Genomic DNA, 17,287 nt, shown 5'->3' with positions numbered 1-17,287 from the left:
TCCTGCCCGGGCTTGTCACTGTATCAGACTGAGGTGAGGAGGCCACTTTTGAAACAAGCCCAGTTCAGCCAGCCTGGACTGATGGCTGAGATGTATGGGGCTTTGGAAGCCACTGAGTTCAATTCCCTCATTTTAGACACAAGGCAACAGTTTTCGACAAGACATGGTTTGTCCGCATCACAGCCCATGTCAGAGATGGAACCGGGGCTCAGATTCTCCATGAGCCAGGCCAATGACCTCTGGGCAATTCCCCTCCAATCAAGCCTGAAGACCGCTCCCTCCGGTTGCAATCCATCCCGTTTTTAGGCAGCTCTAATAAGAAGGATTTTCTTACCTGGAGACAAAAATCTCCTTTAGACTTCTTTCCCCCCCCCCCCTTTGGAATTAAATAGAAAAAGTTCAATCCAGTGGACTGGACCCTGGCGGCAGGAAGACCCAAGTTCAAATCCAGCCTCGGAAGCTTGCTAGCCCTGTAACCAGGATTGAGTCACTTCGCCCCGCTTGCCTCAGTGTCCTCATCTGTTAATTGGGGATAGCAGTAGCACCTACCTGGGGATGGTGGTGGAGGTCAATGACATACTCGTAAAGTGCTTTGCAAATCTTGATGCAGCTACTGATTATAGTGACTAAGCCGCCTTGCACGAGACAGCCCTACAGACACTCCAGGTTAGATCTACAGGCGTGAAGCACTTACTTGTGTGCACTTAGAGGTGATGTAATAGAGAACCAGCTTTGGGGAATAGATAGGTGATGTAATAGAGAACCAGCTGTGTCCAAGCCTGGTACAGGCCTGTGTTGGGAGGAGGGATTTTCTCACCAGGGAGTCCCTAGGCGCCATCCCAGGCCCTGCCCTCAAGGAGCTTACAGTCTTTGTGGCTACTGACCACCCCTAGAGTCCTTTATAAGTCTTCTCCAGGGATGGGAGCCCTTTCCACCCTACGCTGCCGGGCTCCATCCCGTTCACAATCAGTCCAAGATGGAAAGGATCGAGCCGGCATCCAGAATGTAAATGTAATGTAGGTTAATTAGATTAAATGTAATGTAGATAAAAAGAATGTAAATGCCGAGGATGGAGGAATCACGGAAGTCTTCCAGGAGGAGGTAGAGCTTTGGAGCGCCGGCTGGCTGGGATGGGGGCGGGGGCGGAGAGATGGGAGGATTTGGGGAGGGGAGGGGGAGGAGGAGGATAAAGGACGAACCGCCTTCCTTCCCCTAACGGTCACCCGATTGGATGAGCGGAGAAGAGAAAGGGCGCTCGGCCCTCTCTTTTGCCCCCGCCCAACTTTCTCTAATTATAATATTTAAGTTCCCAGAGACCAGTCTATTGATACCCGCCCACAATAAAGCGGGTCCAAGGGAACCGCTCCGCCCTTCCTGCAGACGGACGAATCAGAGAGCGCCGTGAAGCGAGGGGCCTTACGCAGCAAATCACAGGAAGAAAGGGGTGAGCAGAGGGTGGGACTGCGCCGTTGAAGGACAGGGCGGCGTGGCGAATCCGGGTGGGTCGAATAGAGGTGGGGTGGGCAGAATGAGACCAGGCAGGGAGGGGAAGGCGGGTTTATGCAGACGAAGGAAATCTCACCAATGGCCGGCAGCCCTCGAGGGCAGTGGGAGCGGGGATGTGGAGGGCGTGGCTATGCTGCTAATCAGGCCCCGAACCCCGAGGCCCACCAATGTGCCCCGACCGCGGGGTTTGGAGGGTGGGAGGCGTGGTCTATGCAGATCTTCACTGCTTAGACCCCGGAGGCCCACCTATGGCCCTGCCGCTGGGGGAGTCGAGGGGCGTGGCTCAACGGTTAGCTACCAATGGGCAACCCGCTGGTAGCGCCGAGGAGGCGGGGCGATGCAGATCAGCCTCGGCTCGACGGCCCAATGGGCTGCGGCCTATGCAGATGAGACGGTGACAGCCGGGCCGGACCGGCGGGCGGGCGGCGGCCGGGGGGGGCGCTGGGGGCCCCCCAGGGAAGCCGGGAGCGGGGGCCGAGGCCCGGTGGAGGGGACGACGCGGCCATGATCCGGGCCTTCTCGTTCCCCGTGAGCCCGGGGCGGGGCGGGCAGCGGGGCTGGCTGGAGGGCAGCCTGGCCGGCCTCTGCGAACTGCACTGGCTGCGGGAGCGCCAGGAGTTCCGCGTGCGCCAGGCGCTCCGGCTTGGCCAGCCGCTGGCCACGGGCGCGGGCCCCGGCGGGGCGGCCGACGACTGCCGGGACCAGGAGGATGAGGCCCTGGGCGACGACGATGGCGGGGAGGACGACGACGAGGCGGCGGCGCGCCGGGCCGCGGCCGCGCTGGAGGAGCAGCTGGTGAGTGCGGAGAGGGCGCTTGGAGATCCCCCCGTGGGGTCCGGCCCCTCCCATCCCCCCGCCCTCGTGTCCTTCTCCTCGGCCCCCCCCCCCTCGCTGGGCCTGGGCGACATCCCAGCCGGCCCGGGCGGATCTCGTACCCTCTGAGCCCTCCCCGCGGGGATCACGGGCCCCCCACCCCCCCTCCGTGCTTGTGCATCTCTGCCCCTCCCCTCTGCCGTGGCCTCGGATCCGTTAGAAGGGACTGGAGGGGGAGGGGAAGTCGGAGCGGGAGGGGGTGGACCTCCCCCTCCATCTCCAAGCTGTCCCCATGTCTCTCCAGCATTGGGGAGCTGAGGTTGGGGGTCCTCTCTCCGCTCTGGCAGGGCTTGGAGGGCTCAGCGTTTAAGAACTGTTGGGGGGACTAGAGGCATCTCCCCCATCCCCGGGTCCGTTCTGGGCTCAGAGTCTCCACTCTCTTCCTTACGCTACCTCCTGCTAGAGGTCTTGGGGATCTCACAGGATAAGAGGGGCCAGAGCCCAGGGGGTCTCTTGGAGGCTGTAGGCCCCCGTGGCGAGTGCTTGGGGCCCTCTTCCCTTCCTCTGCAGACTTCAGCTTAGTCTAAGGGCTCCCAGACCTGGGGTAAGGGGATGAGCCTAGCAAGGGATGCGAAGGTCAACTGGGGAGGGGGGCGGGGCATTGTCTCTCCCTCTCGATCCCTCAGGCTCCCCTTTCTTGGTCTCTCTGTGTATCATTTGGTTTTAACTTCTTAAATGAGTCCCCTTTTAACCATCCAGATCTCTCTTCTTCCAGTCTAGGCCCCCCCCCCCCCCCCCCCCCCCCCCCCCCCCCGCCTTTTCCCCCGGGAGGGCCTGGCCACATTCCTCTCTCCAAGCAGAAACAGCTGTGGGAGGCCCCGCCCCTCCTGGCCTCCGCCTCGGCCCTTCTCCAGGAGAGGAGAGAACCACTGGGATAGGGATGGGGGTGGGAAAGGGGAGGAGGGAGAGAGGAGAGGGCCTTATGAGGTGGGGAGGGGGGGGGCTAGTACCCAGGCCAGCCGTGAACTTGAGCTGGGGGGTTGGAGGAGCTGGGTGGCTGAGGAAGTGGAGGAGGGGTAGACGATTCTCCCCATCTCCACGGCGTATCTCTGTTTCTGTGGCTCCCTCTCGTTATGTCTCCATCTCTCCCCATCCCCATGTTTCCCTGGCTCTCCCTTGTGCCTCCCAATATCCGGTAGTGGTGGTGGGGAGCTTTCTCACCGCGGGTGGGCCCGAGGAGGATTGGGCGCCCTGGGGAGTCTCAGAGGAGAAGGTTCTTTCACCCGCTTGGGGTCAGGAAGCCTGAGGGGGGGGGCCGGGGAGGTGGGAGAGGCCGCCCCAGTCAGAGCTGTCTCCAGGCAGAGCAGAACGGGGGGCGGGGGGAGGGGAGGAGGAGGAGGGAGGGAGAGACAGCCTGGGCTGGAGGAGGAAGGCTAAATATACTCTCTGAGGGGAGGGTGAGGAGGGGATAGTGGGGGAAACCCATCTTCCAGCCCGAGCCCCGAATACACAATGTACCCTCATGAGGAACTGGGCTCTCTTAGCCTTGAAGCAGGAAGGACCAAAGTTAGTCTTAGATGGACTTTCTAGTGGGGATGAAAGGTCACTGGGTCAGCTCTAGAAGAGGAATGGAGTGCAGTGGGAAAAATCAGTCTATATTGGAATCTCTATTCTATTTGAATCTCTGTGTAACCTTGGGTCTCAGTTTCCCTCTCTGTAAAAGGAAGGGGTTGGACTAAATGAGCTGGAAGCTGTGAAGTGTTATGAAATCCTGGATCTCTCAACAGTGTTCTCTGGCATCTGGCCCTGAAGGAGCTGAAGGGAGGGTTGGGAAGGAGAGGTGGAGAGAGGCTCCTCCAGGGCCCCCTTCTCTCTGCCCTAAATAGGGAAGGAACTGATTCTTCTGGTGAAGCCCTGCCTCTTGCCTCTCCTCTTCTCCCAGCTCCTGGACCTGGGAGGCCAATCTCCCCTTCTTCCTGCCCCCTACTCCCTAACACCCAGACAGGAAGCTTTTGTCTGAGGGTCAGGAATCATAGTGGAGGGACCAGGGACTGGCAATGCTCACACCTGGCTTCTGATCTGGACTTTGGATATAGATCCTGCATGGGAGAAGGTATGAATGCCTTCTCCCACTCTGTGCCTCAGTTTCCCCAATTGTAAAAGAAGAGCCTTGGAGAAAGTTATCTTCTTTTTTTTTTGTTTTGTTTTTTTGGAGGGCAGTTGGGGTTAAGTGACTTGCCCAAAGTCAGATGGCGTCAAGCCGGATTTAAACTCAGGTCCTCCTCACTCCGGTTATTCACTGAGACACCTAGCTGCCCCAAAGTTATCTTTGAGTTGCATTTTAGCTTCTTAATTTCCTTTTTAGATGAACGAGCATGTATTTTTTCTCTTATCCTCCCTCAATTTAAAAGGAAAAAGAAAAGAAAAACAAAACCTTTGTAACAAATATAAGATCATGATAAAAAATTCCTACATTATGCCCCCAAAATGTGTCTCATTCTACATTTTGAACATATCACCGCTCTGTCAGGAATCCTTTGGCATCATAGCTGGTCATTGCCATGATCAAAGATCTGAAGTCTTCCAAGGACTTGATTATTGTATAAATTGTCCTCCTGGCTCTCATCACATCACTCGGCATCAATTCAGAAAGTTTTCCCAGGTTTCCCTGAATCCATTTTTTTAATTATTTTTTGTCAGTCATTCTACAAATATTTATTAAAAATCTACAGTATGCTAAACTCTGGCAAAGAGGCAAAGACAGTCCTGCCCTCCTGGCTCTCATAGTCTAACAGTGGCACATTCCATTACCTGCCCACAGAGTGGTTTTCTCAGCCATTTGCCAGGTGAGGGGCACCCCACCTAGTTGCCAGTTCTTTCCCTGCCATAAAAAGCTGCTATAAAAAGCTGTTTTTGTTCTTCTGTATCTTATTTCTTTCTTTCAATTTTGTCTGCCTTTTACTTTCGACATATTATTCTAAGGAAATTACATCTCTCAGTATAAGGACCTAGATTTTAAGTTTCTATGGATGTTAACATCTATCCTAAGTGAAAGATTTAATGAGTGTAAAGTTCTACAAACATTGACCTACATCACCTATACTCTGACTTTAGATGAACCAGATTCAATCATGGGGAATGATGGGGGGGGGGATCACTTATTGGCTCATTTTACCCCACCCAGTTTCCTCTGGGGAATCTCAAAATATAACCCCCAATACAGCTTTTGTCTGGGTCTCCTCAACAGTAGGTAAAAGTCTTCCACTTCCAAAAAGCAGTAAAAGGTAACTGTGTATATCAATTATAGGACAGCCTTTATTTTTCCCTGCAGGAAACATGTAAAAGGTTTGTAGTAGTACATAAACAATGGCCCATTTTCCTTTGGTGAGTCTCTCCTCCCAGGACTCTATACAATTCCCCAGACTCCCACATGGTACCACAATTTGGATTTCCGTCAGAAAGAAAACAAAATTGGGGCTTCTCACAAGGCATCCTTCCTCCCCTGGACAATTTGGTGAGTCTAATTCTGCCCAAGGGTCACCTTCCGGTCCCCTGCCTTATTTTGCTATCCTAAAGGACTGACCTTACCCAAGAAGGAATATAAACTTGCTTTAGCTAGACAGGCAAGCTTCTAACATTCCACTGAGCCCCGCTTTTACCCTAGAAGTCCATGCTGGTACCCAGCTGAGGACCTCTCACTGCAAGAAAAGAAACTTCGGGTGGCTAAAGAGGCAAACCCCTTTCCATTGAACCTGTGCTACTTGAATAATTCACCAAAATAGCTTAGGAAAAAGGCCAGGTATTCTTCTCTCCCCTTGTTGTGTTTTTGCTTCCTTTCAGCTTTCTGTTCCTCTAGCTGTGTGTGTTGGGGTGGGTGGAGGGATGCCATTCTTCTCTCCCAATGGTCTGGTAGTGCTCAGATCCAACAGGGAAGGGCTTCATAGAAACCTAGATGAAATACAAATAGACTGAGGTATAAGGGGGAAGGTGGGGCTTTCCCATCACTCTCTAGAAGCCTGGGATCCTGAATTCTTCAAGCACTCAAGTGCTCTGTGAAATCTAGATCCAGCCAAACGGCCACACTTGAGGACCTAGAGGGCCACCTGTGGCCTTGGGACCCTGGTGGGAAGTGATAGTGCCTGCACTGTCCAGGGGCCTCTGCCTCAAGGCAACCTGTTGGTAATTATGCTAAGAGCATCCTTTGGTATCTACAATGTACCAAGCACCTGCAAATGTTTCATTTGATCCTCACAACAATGCTGGGAGGTAGGTGCTATTATTATTCCCATTTTACAGATGAGGAAGCTGAGAGACAGAGGTGAAGTGACTTGCCCAGGGTCACACAGTTAGTAAATGTCTGAGGCTGGATTTGGAGTCAGGTCTGGATTTGGACTCCATGCCCAGTGGCCAACCCGATGCAACATTCAGCTGCATCACTGGAAATCCCTCTTAGCCTTTTGGATTTCTGGTCAGTTAAGGTCTCTCAGGACTTTACAGATAAAAATCATCTCTGCGACTGATCTCCCTTGCCTTTTTCTTGACTCAGCACAATAGCTGTGGGCTGGTCAGCTCACGTTCAGTACCCGACCTCAGTCACTCCTCAGTCAGCTAGGCATAGGAGGACCTGCAGTGTACCCTAAGCCCCAAGCCCAAGCTGTGTCCTTTGTGTTCTCCCCCCCCCCCCCGTGTATCTCCAGGGTGTCCCAAAAGTCCGAGTGCAGCTTATGGCACTCCAAACTGATTGAACTTTACCTCCCTTCTGCATTCATCTGGATACCTGCTGAAGTCCTGCCAGACCTTCACAGCCAAGTCCCAACTCTACTTCCTCTGTGAAGCCTTTCCCATACCCTGGACCACCCTTCCTTCACCTTCTGCTGTTGTCAGTGGTTGACCTTGACAAGATGCTTTGGGGCTGGCAAAGGCATTCACAAGCACCTTAGCCCCTGAGGATAGGGGCCAGAGCTTTAGGAAGGGACCGAGAAAGACATTGAGACCAACTCCCTCCTTTTTTTTTTTTTACAAAGGGGGAAACTGAGGCCAGTGGAGGTGAAGTGACAGGATCATAGCCATAAGGCTGGGAACAACTTTAGAGCCTTCTAGTCCAGGCTGGGGAACCCACAGTCTAGAGGCCACATGTGGCCCTCTGGCTCCTCAAGTGCAGCCTTTGATTGAATGCAAACTTCACAGAGCAGATCCCCTTAATAAAAGGATTTGTCCTGTAAAATTTGGACCCAGTCAAAAGGCTGCACCCAAGGACCTAGAGGGCCACGTGTGGCCTCAAGTTCCCCACCCCTGATCTAGTCCAACTCTCTTCATTTAAGGAAATCAAGTTCAGAGGAGCTGAGGGATTCATCAGAGCTTATATAGCTAGTAAGTGGCAAGCCAGGATTTGAACCCTAGCCCTCTTACTCCTAATCCTGTGCCCTTTCTCCTGCACCACTGGGGTTGTATCAACTTTGTAGCTTCCCCAAGATACAGTACCCTTGTAATAAGGTGCTGTTGATCTCTCTGATTTGAAAATTCCTATCTAAATCCAAAGGGAAGAGGAGGGTTGGGAAGAGTAATAGTTTCCCAAAGCAAATGAGAGAAAGCTCATTCCCTTTCCATCTCTCCCTTCCTCTTCAGGAAGGGCATGCCCTCCAGCGTCATGATCTGGGCAAGCTGGGCACTCCTGGTGAGAAAACTCTCCCCACCGAGATTCCAAACTAGTCTAGCACAGAAGAGCATAGAGACTTGTCCAAGGTCACACAAGCCAGAGAAAGGACTCAGAGTCTTCCTGGTTCCAGGCCAGCCCCTGTCCTTATCCATTTCACCAGCATCCATTGAGCACTTACTGTGTGCCTGGCACTGTCCAGGGTGCTGAGAACACAAAGTTTCTGCCTCCCAGGGGCCCAGGTTCTACCTTGGGAGAGGCAACAAGTAAACAGATGAGTAAATAAAAAGTGAATAATTTGGGGGAGGGTCCCCTGGCTGAGCCTTGAAGGGAGCTTAGGATTCCCAGAGCAGGATGTCTGGGAATAGGAAGAGCATTCCAGCCTGATAGAGAGAGGGATGAGATGTCCTGTATTGGGGCACATCAGGGGCCACTTTGGCTGGAGCGCACAGCATGATGGGAATCGTGGATAACTGGCCTGGAGACATCGGCCAGAGAAAGGTGCAGAAGCGCTGCCACAGAGACACTGGTCTTTTATTCTATAGGCAAAAGGGAGCCACAGACTCTTCTTGAGCGACATGGTCAGTGTGTGCCTCCTGCTTTGAGAGGAAGGTTCTCAAACTGCCAGGCTCCTCCAGCTCCTCCAAGGAGTCTCTGGTCCCTTTTCCTTCTCTCTTCCTCACTTGTGGTCTAGTTGCTTTTTGTAAGGGACTTGAGGCCCCGTGTTTCAGGGCAAGAATGCAACAGTATCAGCAGGAATGTCTTTCTCTGGGTCCTTCCTCTTCTCTTCCCCTCACACCCATTCTTGTTCCAGGAGGCCCTGCCTGGGTTGATGTGGGAACTGGGACAACATCTGGGAGAGCTGAGCTTGGATGCTGAAGGCCTGGAGGAAGATGTTGGACTGAGCTCAGGTGAGAGGAAACCCAGCAACCTCAATCTAAATCCCCTCAACTCTCAAAGTTGAGGCCCCCAACCTACCTTCCCTCTTTGTGTCTCTCATCCTTCCCCCACTTCCTCCCCCATCCCTCTTTCTGTCCCTCAGTCTCTCCCTTCTGTACCTCATCCAGGTTTCTATGAAGGCCCTTCCCCTACTGGTCCAGACTCCCCTCCTTCAACATTTGGAGCTGACAGTGGTTTCTCTGGCTCTGGTTCCTACAGCCGTCTAGGCCCCTCTGAGCCCCGGGGAGTATTTGCCAGCAAGAGGCCCAAGTCTCTGGGTAAGAAGGCCAGGAAAGGGACACTTGGAAAAGTTGAAGTTGGAAGGAAGGGGTTGGGAAAGGGGGCCATTGACCCATGGAACTTCATAGCTGGAAGGGAACTGTGCTGAGGGCATCTGAAGAAAGTGTGTGTATTTGTTTATGTGGGGGTGTGTATATGTGTGTGTGGGGTGTGGCCATGAGTATATGTATGTGTGTGGTGTGTATGCATGTGTGGCATGTGCATATAAATATGTTGTATGGTATGTGTATGTGTGTGGTGTGCATATATGTATATAGTCACGAGTGTATTGTGGTATGTATGTGCATGTGTGATGTGTGTGTGGATGTGTTGTGTATGTATGTGGGTATATTTGTGTGGTATGTGGTATGTATGTGTGTATATATGTGTGATGTGTATATGTATGTGTACATGTGAAGAATGTGTATATGTGTATTGTGCAGTGTATATGCATGATTTGTGCATGTGAATGTGTGTATGGTGTGTGTTTATATGTATGTGGCATGGGTGTAGATTATTGTGGTGTATGTGGTGTATGTGTATGTATGTATGGTGTGTTTATATGTATATGTGGTATGTATGCTGTGGGTATATTATGGTGTATGTATATGGTGTGTATATACGTACGGCATGTATACACACATGCATGGCATGTATGTGTGTACACATGAAGAATGTGTGTATATGTGTGCTTTGTGCATATTTTTATATGTGTGTGGTTTGGGCGTGGGTGCACTGTGGTGCATGTAGCTATGTGGTGTGTATGTGTGTGGGTATATATATATGTGGTATGTATGTATGCATGTGTGGTGTATATATATATGGTGTGTATATGTGTATGTGTGGAGGGGGAGAGATGAGGACAGGTAAAGGAGGGAGAACAAAGAGGAAACTGGGACCAGACTTGCTCACAGGGCTGGAAGAAGGGAGGGAGGAGGGCTCTGGTGAGGAGCTGGATGCCCCCAACTTGCTGTGTGGTCTTGGGTAAGTCCTTCCTCCTCTCTGGCCTTCAGTTGTCCAATACGAAAAATGAAGGGCTGATTCTGAACTAAGGCCCTCAGAATGCTTGTCCCGGTAACTAGGCAAGAGAATGTCTGGGAAAGGAATTGGGTTAGGGTTAGGGGAAAGAGGCCCACCCACCTAGAGCTGGAGGTAACAACACAATTTAATGCTTTGAGGTTTGCCAAACCCTTTGCTGGTCAGTCCTGACTGACCCCATTTGGAGTTTTCTTGGCAAAGATGATGGAGTGCTTTGCCATTTCCTTCTCCAGTGGATTGAGGCAAACAGGGTTAAATGGCTTGTCTGGGGTCACAGTGAGTGCCTGAGGTAAAATTTGAACTCAGGTGTTCCTGACTCGGGCAGGTGCCGATCCGCTACTTAACTGCCTCCCAGTTCTGCTCTTCTAACCGGTAAATAGGAGAAAGAGCAAAGAGAACGTGGAGAATTGTTCTCAGCCGATACCTGACTAAGGCTGCCCAGGTTAAGTTCTTTCTGGAACAGCGCTGGTGCAGAGAAAGGTATTCTGAACGCCGGGTTAGGTACCTGGGCGTTGCAGGAGTTCTGGCTTCGCGCCTGACGCTGTGTTTGTGCATGGGCCCTGGGATCTCGGGGTACCTCAGTTTCCTCATCTGCAAAATTCAGAGACCAGATGCTGGCCGAGATCTCTCCAAAGCTAAATTTCTTAGGATTGGTTTCTTGTCAGTAAGATAATCAAGCTGCAATGGATGGTCTTTTAACATTCTTCCTTCCAACACTGACTTTTGGGTTCACTCTAAGGAGGGAAGGGGAGGGAATGGAGTGGGGAAAGAGGTAAGAGATGGGGGGGGAAGGGGCGTGTCCTTGAATGAGAGGAGGAAGCACTGTCCCCACCCCATCTCCTCTCTCCCTTCAGGCGAAGCGGTCCCCAGTTCCCAGGAGGCCTCCATGGGAGGCCAGGCAGGGGTGCCTCGATCCTTCTCTGCTCCCTACCCAACGGCTCCCCAGGAGGCGGGGCCCGGGGGCGTGACCTCCTTCCTGTCGCCCAGCCCGCTCCATGCAGTGGCCCTACAGAGCCCCCGCCTTCGCGGTCGCCTCTATCCAGACTCATCCATCGCTGGGCCCCCGGACGGCGCTGCTCCCGGCCGCCACCTGGAAAGCTACATCTCGGGCCTTCTGAGGCGCCGGCGGCGACTCCGTGGGCGGCCAGGGCCGGGCCAGCCCCGCACCAGTCCCGGCCCCGGGTCAGCCGAGCCTCCGGCCGCCCTCCGACGGCAGAACAGCGCGCGGCAGAGGTCCGAGGAGTCGACTCACCCAGGAGTGGGCGGCTCTCCCGGGCCAGGGGGCTGGCCATCCTGGGACTCAAGCCCGCCCCCAGCCGAGCCTGCGCCCGCGGTGGGCTCCTCACCCCCCAGCCCTGGAGAAGGTCGGCTGGTGAAGGCCCAGTATATACCCGCGGCACACGGAGGAGTCCGCGGGCCTCCAGTGGCCCGCTCTGCCCGCCGCAAGGGCCCGCCACCTCCCCCTCTCACTCGGGGCCGCAGCGTGGAGCTGTCGCCCCCGAGGGAGCGGCCCCGGCCGGGCGGCACCAGAAAAGGCCGGTTCCCCGACGGGGCGGCCCGCCGGGGTTCCCCTCGGGGCAAGAAGGCGGCCCGCTCGCAGTCAGAAAACAGCCTTCTGAACAGGCCAGGCGCTGGCCCAGGCGAACCCAAGTACCACACGGTGGAGAGGGAGGAGCCGCGGCCGGCCCGGCCCCGTCGGACCCCGGCGGGTGCGGCCCCAGCCTCCTCTCGCCGCTGGCGTTCCACGGCCGAGATCAGCGGCGAGGAGGCCGAGGGCGGGCGACGGGTCAAGGCGGCGCCTCGAGGGAGCGGGGGCCGGGCCGTCGGAGGGGTCCCGGGTCCATCGCCTGCCCCTCCGCGCCGCCTCCTCTACGGCTGCGCCGGCAGCGACTCGGAGTGTTCCGCGGGCCGCGGCGGGGCCGTCGGACGCCGGGGTCCCCCCCTGGGAGGCAGCGGCGGCGGCTACGGGCCGGCCTACGGCGAGAGCGAGTCGAGTGCCAGCGACGGCGAGTCCCTCGCCTTCAGCTCAGCCTCAAGCGACTCGGAGGGCAGCGGCGGCGGCCTGGTGTGGCCTCAGCAGCTGGCGGCCGCGTCTGCAGCTGCTGGGCCAGGCGGAGGCCCAGGCGGAGCCCAGGGGAAGGTCTTCGTCAAGATCAAGGCTTCCCACGCGCTCAAGAAGAAGATCTTACGGTTCCGTTCAGGATCACTGAAGGTCATGACCACAGTGTGAGCTCGTCGGGCGCAGTGCCGAGGCTATTTGCCCAGCCCTTCTTTGGCTGACTAGACTGGGAGCCAAGAGCGCCAGAGTTCGCCCGCTGATCCGTGGTGTGGACTTGGGCGAACTCCGGGCCTCTGTTTCCCTGGCTATAGAAAGGACTCAGTGAAGTAGGCAGTGTGGTGTAAAGAAATTTGGAATGAGGAGATCTGGGTTCAAATCCTGCCTCTGCCACTCTCTAGTTGAGTGCCCTTGAGGCCTTAGTCGCCTCTTCTGAAATGTGAGGCGGTTGGACATCCGATTTCTAAGGTCCCTGCCAGCTCTGACATTCTATGAACCTATGAGCCTCTAAGGAGCCCCTGCCCTGTACTGAAGGGGTCTCTATTTTCCTATCCCCTTCTGGCCAAGGAAATCCTCTAAGTTTGGGTCCCCCCCCCAAGTTTCTTCTTTATTGGGTGTTCCTCTCCCTTTCCCATCTTCATTGGCCCGTTTACAGTCCTGACATTCAGTTGGGCCACGTTTCCATTCACTCTCCAAACCCTACCCTACCCGTCATCGAGATGACAGAAATGACGTGGGAATACTCTCCTAACCTCTGACGGTGTACACTGTGGACTGCTCATGGGTCCACGTAGAGTCCAGTAGGGCTAAGCCTCCCTGTGATCTTTTCTGATCGCTGTTTATAATCCAGTTTGGGAGCTGAAAAGTGGTTGAGGGTCTGAGCTCCCCGTTGCTCCCTAGCCCTTTCTTGGTGACCTTGAGTGAGAAGTAGAACGGGGTGGGGGTGGGAAGAAAGAAGTAGATTTCCAGGGACAGAGGACGAGGGAGGAGGCCAGAGGGGCACCAGTTCCTAATTAGTTTTGTTTTTTAAGTTGCTGTATTTATTATAATGACGGCGACTCCCCAGGCGAGTGAGTGTGGGAGGGGTGAGGATGGCGATCCTGCCCCATACCCACCCTTGCCCCAGAGGAGCCAGACCCTGTTTCTATATTCTCTTTGTAAATAAATTCACAGTGTTATCCCTCTGGTGGCTTCCTCTAGCCCTGGTCCTGACATGTTGGCGGTGCAGAGAGGGCCAATCTAATCCAATAAGCATTTTTAAAAAAATGCGTTTTCTATAGCCAGTCTCGTAGTCAACAGGACTTAGTTTCGAATTTCTTTTCTGACTCATACAAGCTGTGTGACCCTGGACAAGTCACTTCACTTCTCAATGCTCTTGAAGACTACAGGCTGCAGAATTGTGGTTGGATTGGTGTAGGAATCATCCTATGCCCTTTTAGACGAGCATCTCCGCAGCCACCTCTGGTAACAGAGAATTCTTTAGAGGTCCTGGGAGGCTGAGAAGTTCGGTCTTGCCCAGTCCTTACTTCTGGCTACCCCTTAGCCTTTCTGCCTCATGCCCTGAGGACTCAGAGAGGGAAATGAACACTCCCTGCTCTCCAGGCGATCCCATTCTGCTGGAGGTGATCAAGTCATGGAAACAAATAGGTGGAAACCAGACAAGGAGAGGAAGAGGAATCGATCACATCAGTGACTAAAAGCACCAAGAAGGGCTTCCACACTTCCTGTAAGAGAAGCACCAGCGGGCCAATAGGGAGCAATAAAAGTTCTTGAGCAGGGGAGTCACCTGGTCAGAATTGTACCTTGAAGGAAACTAGGGCTTCCAGGAGGCTGAGGTGAGGGAGAGAGCATTCACTTCGAGTCAACTGTCCCTTATTAAGTGCCTATCAAAGTGCCCTGCACTGGCCTAGCAGCTGGGGACCCAGAGACAGGAAATTTACATTGTACTAGGCAGAAATCCCCAGGCCGAGTACCCAGACAAGTGAATACAAAGGAAGGATAGGGACTGAGGTCATCGCTTTAGGTAATTCCCGGGTGAGGACTTTCTCTTTATTCTTGCAGGTCTACACCTTCTCTGCAAATTCTAGTTTTACAGAGTTGCCTAGGACATGGAGAATTGAAATGACTTGTCTAGGGAGACACAGCCAAGGAAGTGTCAAAGGTAGGACTTGAACCTGGGTCTTCCTGGCTGGGAGACCAGCTTTCTATTCACTCTAGCTGGCTGGCTGCCTCTTATACAAAATACAAAGTCATTTGGGTGGGGAGCATGATTAATTGGGGGAATCAGGAAAGGCCTTTGGGAGAGGTACTTGAAATAAGCCTCATTTTCTCCATCTCTAAAAGAAGGGACGAGATGGGTCTCTCAGGATGCTTCCCAACCCTGCCATTTGGTTATTCTGTATGTCTCTGGTGTCCCCAGTGTTCCTTTCAGCTTCAAGGCGTGTGGTCCTGACATCCACCTCACCCTATGACCACTTAATGAGGGCACCGTGTGCCCTTTGTGGGCAGGGAGATACTGGTTAAATTTAGATGGGCACAGTAGCTGCCCGCACCAGTCGGTCAATCCACAAACATTTACTGATCTCCTATGATTTTCCGAGGCACTGTGATAGACTAGGAGACCAAGAAGCGGTTCCCAGTGCCTATGAAGCTCTCCTTTCTCATCCCGCTCTCCCAGAAGCCCTAGTTTCCTTTAAGACTTGACTGAAGAGGTCTTTCCTCACTTTCTCCTTTCCCCAACCCCCTCCCCCCCCCCCCCCCCCCCTGCTAGTGGCCCTATCCCATGGCCATGTAAATAGTTGGTAAATATCTTGTATATATTTATTTATGTACACATTGTCTCCCCGGAAAGAATGCTCCTTGAGGGCAGGGACTGTTTTCATTTTTGTCTTTGTGTCCCCAGCGCCTAGCACAGAGCCTGGCCCCGCAGGCACATAATAAAAGCTTGTTGACTGACTGCCTTCAAGGAGCTTACACTCTATGGGGGAAAGAGCTTGTACACGTGGAAGCTTAAGGCCTCATCTCTGAGATGGCGCTTGGGCTGAGTCTTGAAGGAAGCGAGGGGCTTCTGGGAGGTGGAGATGAAGAGGGAGGAAAGCTAAGATGGGTCCATAAGGACAGAGAATACAGAATACCATACTGAAGCTTACAGGTCTGGGAGAATTTTAGCTCGTTAGAGACGATCTCATCTCTCTCGGGTTTCTAGATTTCTCTCCCTGCCCCCCACCTGGCACTGGGGGATGGGGAACAGGGCTAGGCCGTCCTCCCTCCGCGTCTCAGCCTCCCAGCCTTTGCCTTATGAGAAGCAGATGTTGGGGCCGGCCTGGAAGCCCGGAATCGGCACCCCCTCCCCCCCCACAAACAGCGCCAGTGCACAAATACTGCTTTCTCCTCCAGGATAGGGAGGGGAAGCCTGCCCCCATCCCCCTCAGAAGGTTAGAGCCCCAAAGGTGCGCCAGGGGCTGGGGAGGTGGAGGGAGGGAGCACCCGGCGGGCAGACACCTCCTCCCCAGGCCTGAGGAAGGAGACCCTACCCTACCCTTCCCCTCTCAATTCCGCTCCCCGCCCCCACCCCCCAGGGTCCTGGCGCCGATTTCTCCTTTAGAACGCGCTGTGACTGGGGGGCCCTGGTCCCTCCTGGCAGCTCCAGTCGCCTCTGATGTGTTCCAGATGTTGGAGTCCCTGCCCCTTCCCCCTACAATGCAGGCACCTTCTACTCCCTCTGTTTTTTGCTCCCCTCCTGCCTAGTCTTAGAACTACTAGGACTAGGGGGGCGCCAGGCTTCCCTCCTCACCCCGCCCCCCCCCCCCCCCCACCTCATAGCCGGCGTGGCGCCGGCTGACTCAACCCCTATAAATAAACACTGAATTTGGGTGAGCCGAGAACTCTCGCCCCCTTCTCTCAGCATCCCTCCCACCCCTAATGTTAGGCCCTGCCCCCAGTGTGCCTCCCCTTTCTCTAGACCCCGCCCCCGGAAGGTCCCACCTTCTATTGTCGCCCCCTCTCCAGGGCATACCCCTGATTGGTTGAGGTCCTGCTAGGCCCTCAGGGATCTCCTTCCAGATGCCGCTGCCCCAGGGCCCCTTCTTGGATCTCTGCTCCAAGCCCTTGTCTTCCCCCAGGCCCTCGTGGATGTGGACCAGTTCCCTTCCCTGGGGGCCACGAGATCATTTGCCCGCCCAGCTCTGCACCTGCCCTGGAGACTGGGGGAATTAACTGGAGGTGGGGCGTGCGGGGAGCCAAGAAAGACAAAGAGAAAGACACAAAGACACTGTGTGTGTAAGGCTAGAGCTCCTTGGGGCCTTAGACCAACCCTCGCATTTTTCAGGCGAGGAAACTGAGGCTCAGAGAAGCGAAAGCGATCTGCCCTCGGAATCCAAGTGTTTTGACTCCAAAGCCCAACACTGCCTGGAAACACAACAGAAGCCTATTCTTGAGAATGACAAGGCGCTTCAGAGGCCATCTGAGGCGGCTTCTTCCAGAGCTCGAATCCACACAATAACACTGACAAGTGATAACTCAGTCTTTTCTTGAAGGAGAACTTCTAGGGAAGGAGGTCTCTACCTCCTGAGGCAATCTATTCCTCTTCCGTGCTGGCCAGCTAATAGATAGAGCCAGTTTCCCCTTCCATCGGTCTCAATCTGCCTGCCTGCCTGTAGCTTCCAGGCGTTGAAGCTGGTTTTACCCTGTGGGCGCAAGCGGAATAAAGAGAATCCCGCTGCTTCCGCCTGACAACCAGCCCTTCTCATTCTCAAGTTCGCTATGATGTCCTCCCCGATCTTCACTCTGCCAGGCTAAAAACCCTCAGATCCTCTCATGGCGTCATCCAACGGCCCGATCACCCTCGTCTGGATCATTTCCAACTTGTCATAGAGACTTAGAGATAGATTGAGACACAGAGGGAGGGAGCGACGTGGGGAGGGGGCGGAGAAAGGTGGGTGAGAGAGAGAGGGAGACAGAGAGAGAGAGAGAGAGAGAGAGAGAGAGAGAGAGAGAGAGAGAGA

General features: G+C 54.3%; 2 protein-coding genes across 3 annotated transcripts in view; both read left to right on the top strand.

Moving 5' to 3' along the window:
• Positions 1-1,568: 1,568 nt before the first annotated feature.
• Positions 1,569-13,460, top strand: DACT3 (dishevelled binding antagonist of beta catenin 3). The gene is made up of 4 exons (XM_069089083.1): positions 1,569-2,301; positions 8,787-8,883; positions 9,040-9,189; positions 11,083-13,460. Exons 1-4 carry the CDS (start codon positions 2,011-2,013, stop codon positions 12,456-12,458), a joined length of 1,914 nt encoding a protein of 637 aa, XP_068945184.1. The 5' UTR covers positions 1,569-2,010; the 3' UTR covers positions 12,459-13,460.
• The window catches only part of GNG8 (G protein subunit gamma 8), a 16,174-nt gene continuing 7,941 nt past the window's right edge, over positions 9,055-17,287 (top strand). Inside the window, exon 1 of one of the 2 annotated variants that reach the window (XM_069089089.1) lies at positions 9,055-9,189. The gene's annotated coding sequence lies outside the window, so the exon portion shown is untranslated. Of the gene's footprint in view, positions 9,190-13,609; positions 14,446-17,287 lie in introns of those variants that run through there. The other variant, XM_069089087.1, reaches the window with a different exon arrangement.

Source organism: Petaurus breviceps, unplaced genomic scaffold (genome assembly GCF_028583685.1).
Source record: "Petaurus breviceps papuanus isolate PSGF00001 unplaced genomic scaffold, PetGlider_PUasm1.0 185, whole genome shotgun sequence".
Lineage (NCBI taxonomy): Eukaryota > Metazoa > Chordata > Mammalia > Diprotodontia > Petauridae > Petaurus > Petaurus breviceps.
This window is presented reverse-complemented; position numbering and strand designations above follow the sequence as displayed.

What these genes read in the sequence shown, in the direction of transcription:
- DACT3 (XM_069089083.1), top strand. Translation starts at nt 2,011, where the DNA reads ATGATCCGGGCCTTCTCGTTCCCCGTGAGCCCGGGGCGGGGCGGGCAG. An exon ending in AGATGTTGGACTGAGCTCAG is followed by an intron (nt 8,884 to 9,039) that starts GTGAGAGGAAAC and finishes TACCTCATCCAG; the next exon opens with GTTTCTATGAAGGCCCTTCC. An exon ending in CAAGAGGCCCAAGTCTCTGG is followed by an intron (nt 9,190 to 11,082) that starts GTAAGAAGGCCA and finishes CTCTCCCTTCAG; the next exon opens with GCGAAGCGGTCCCCAGTTCC.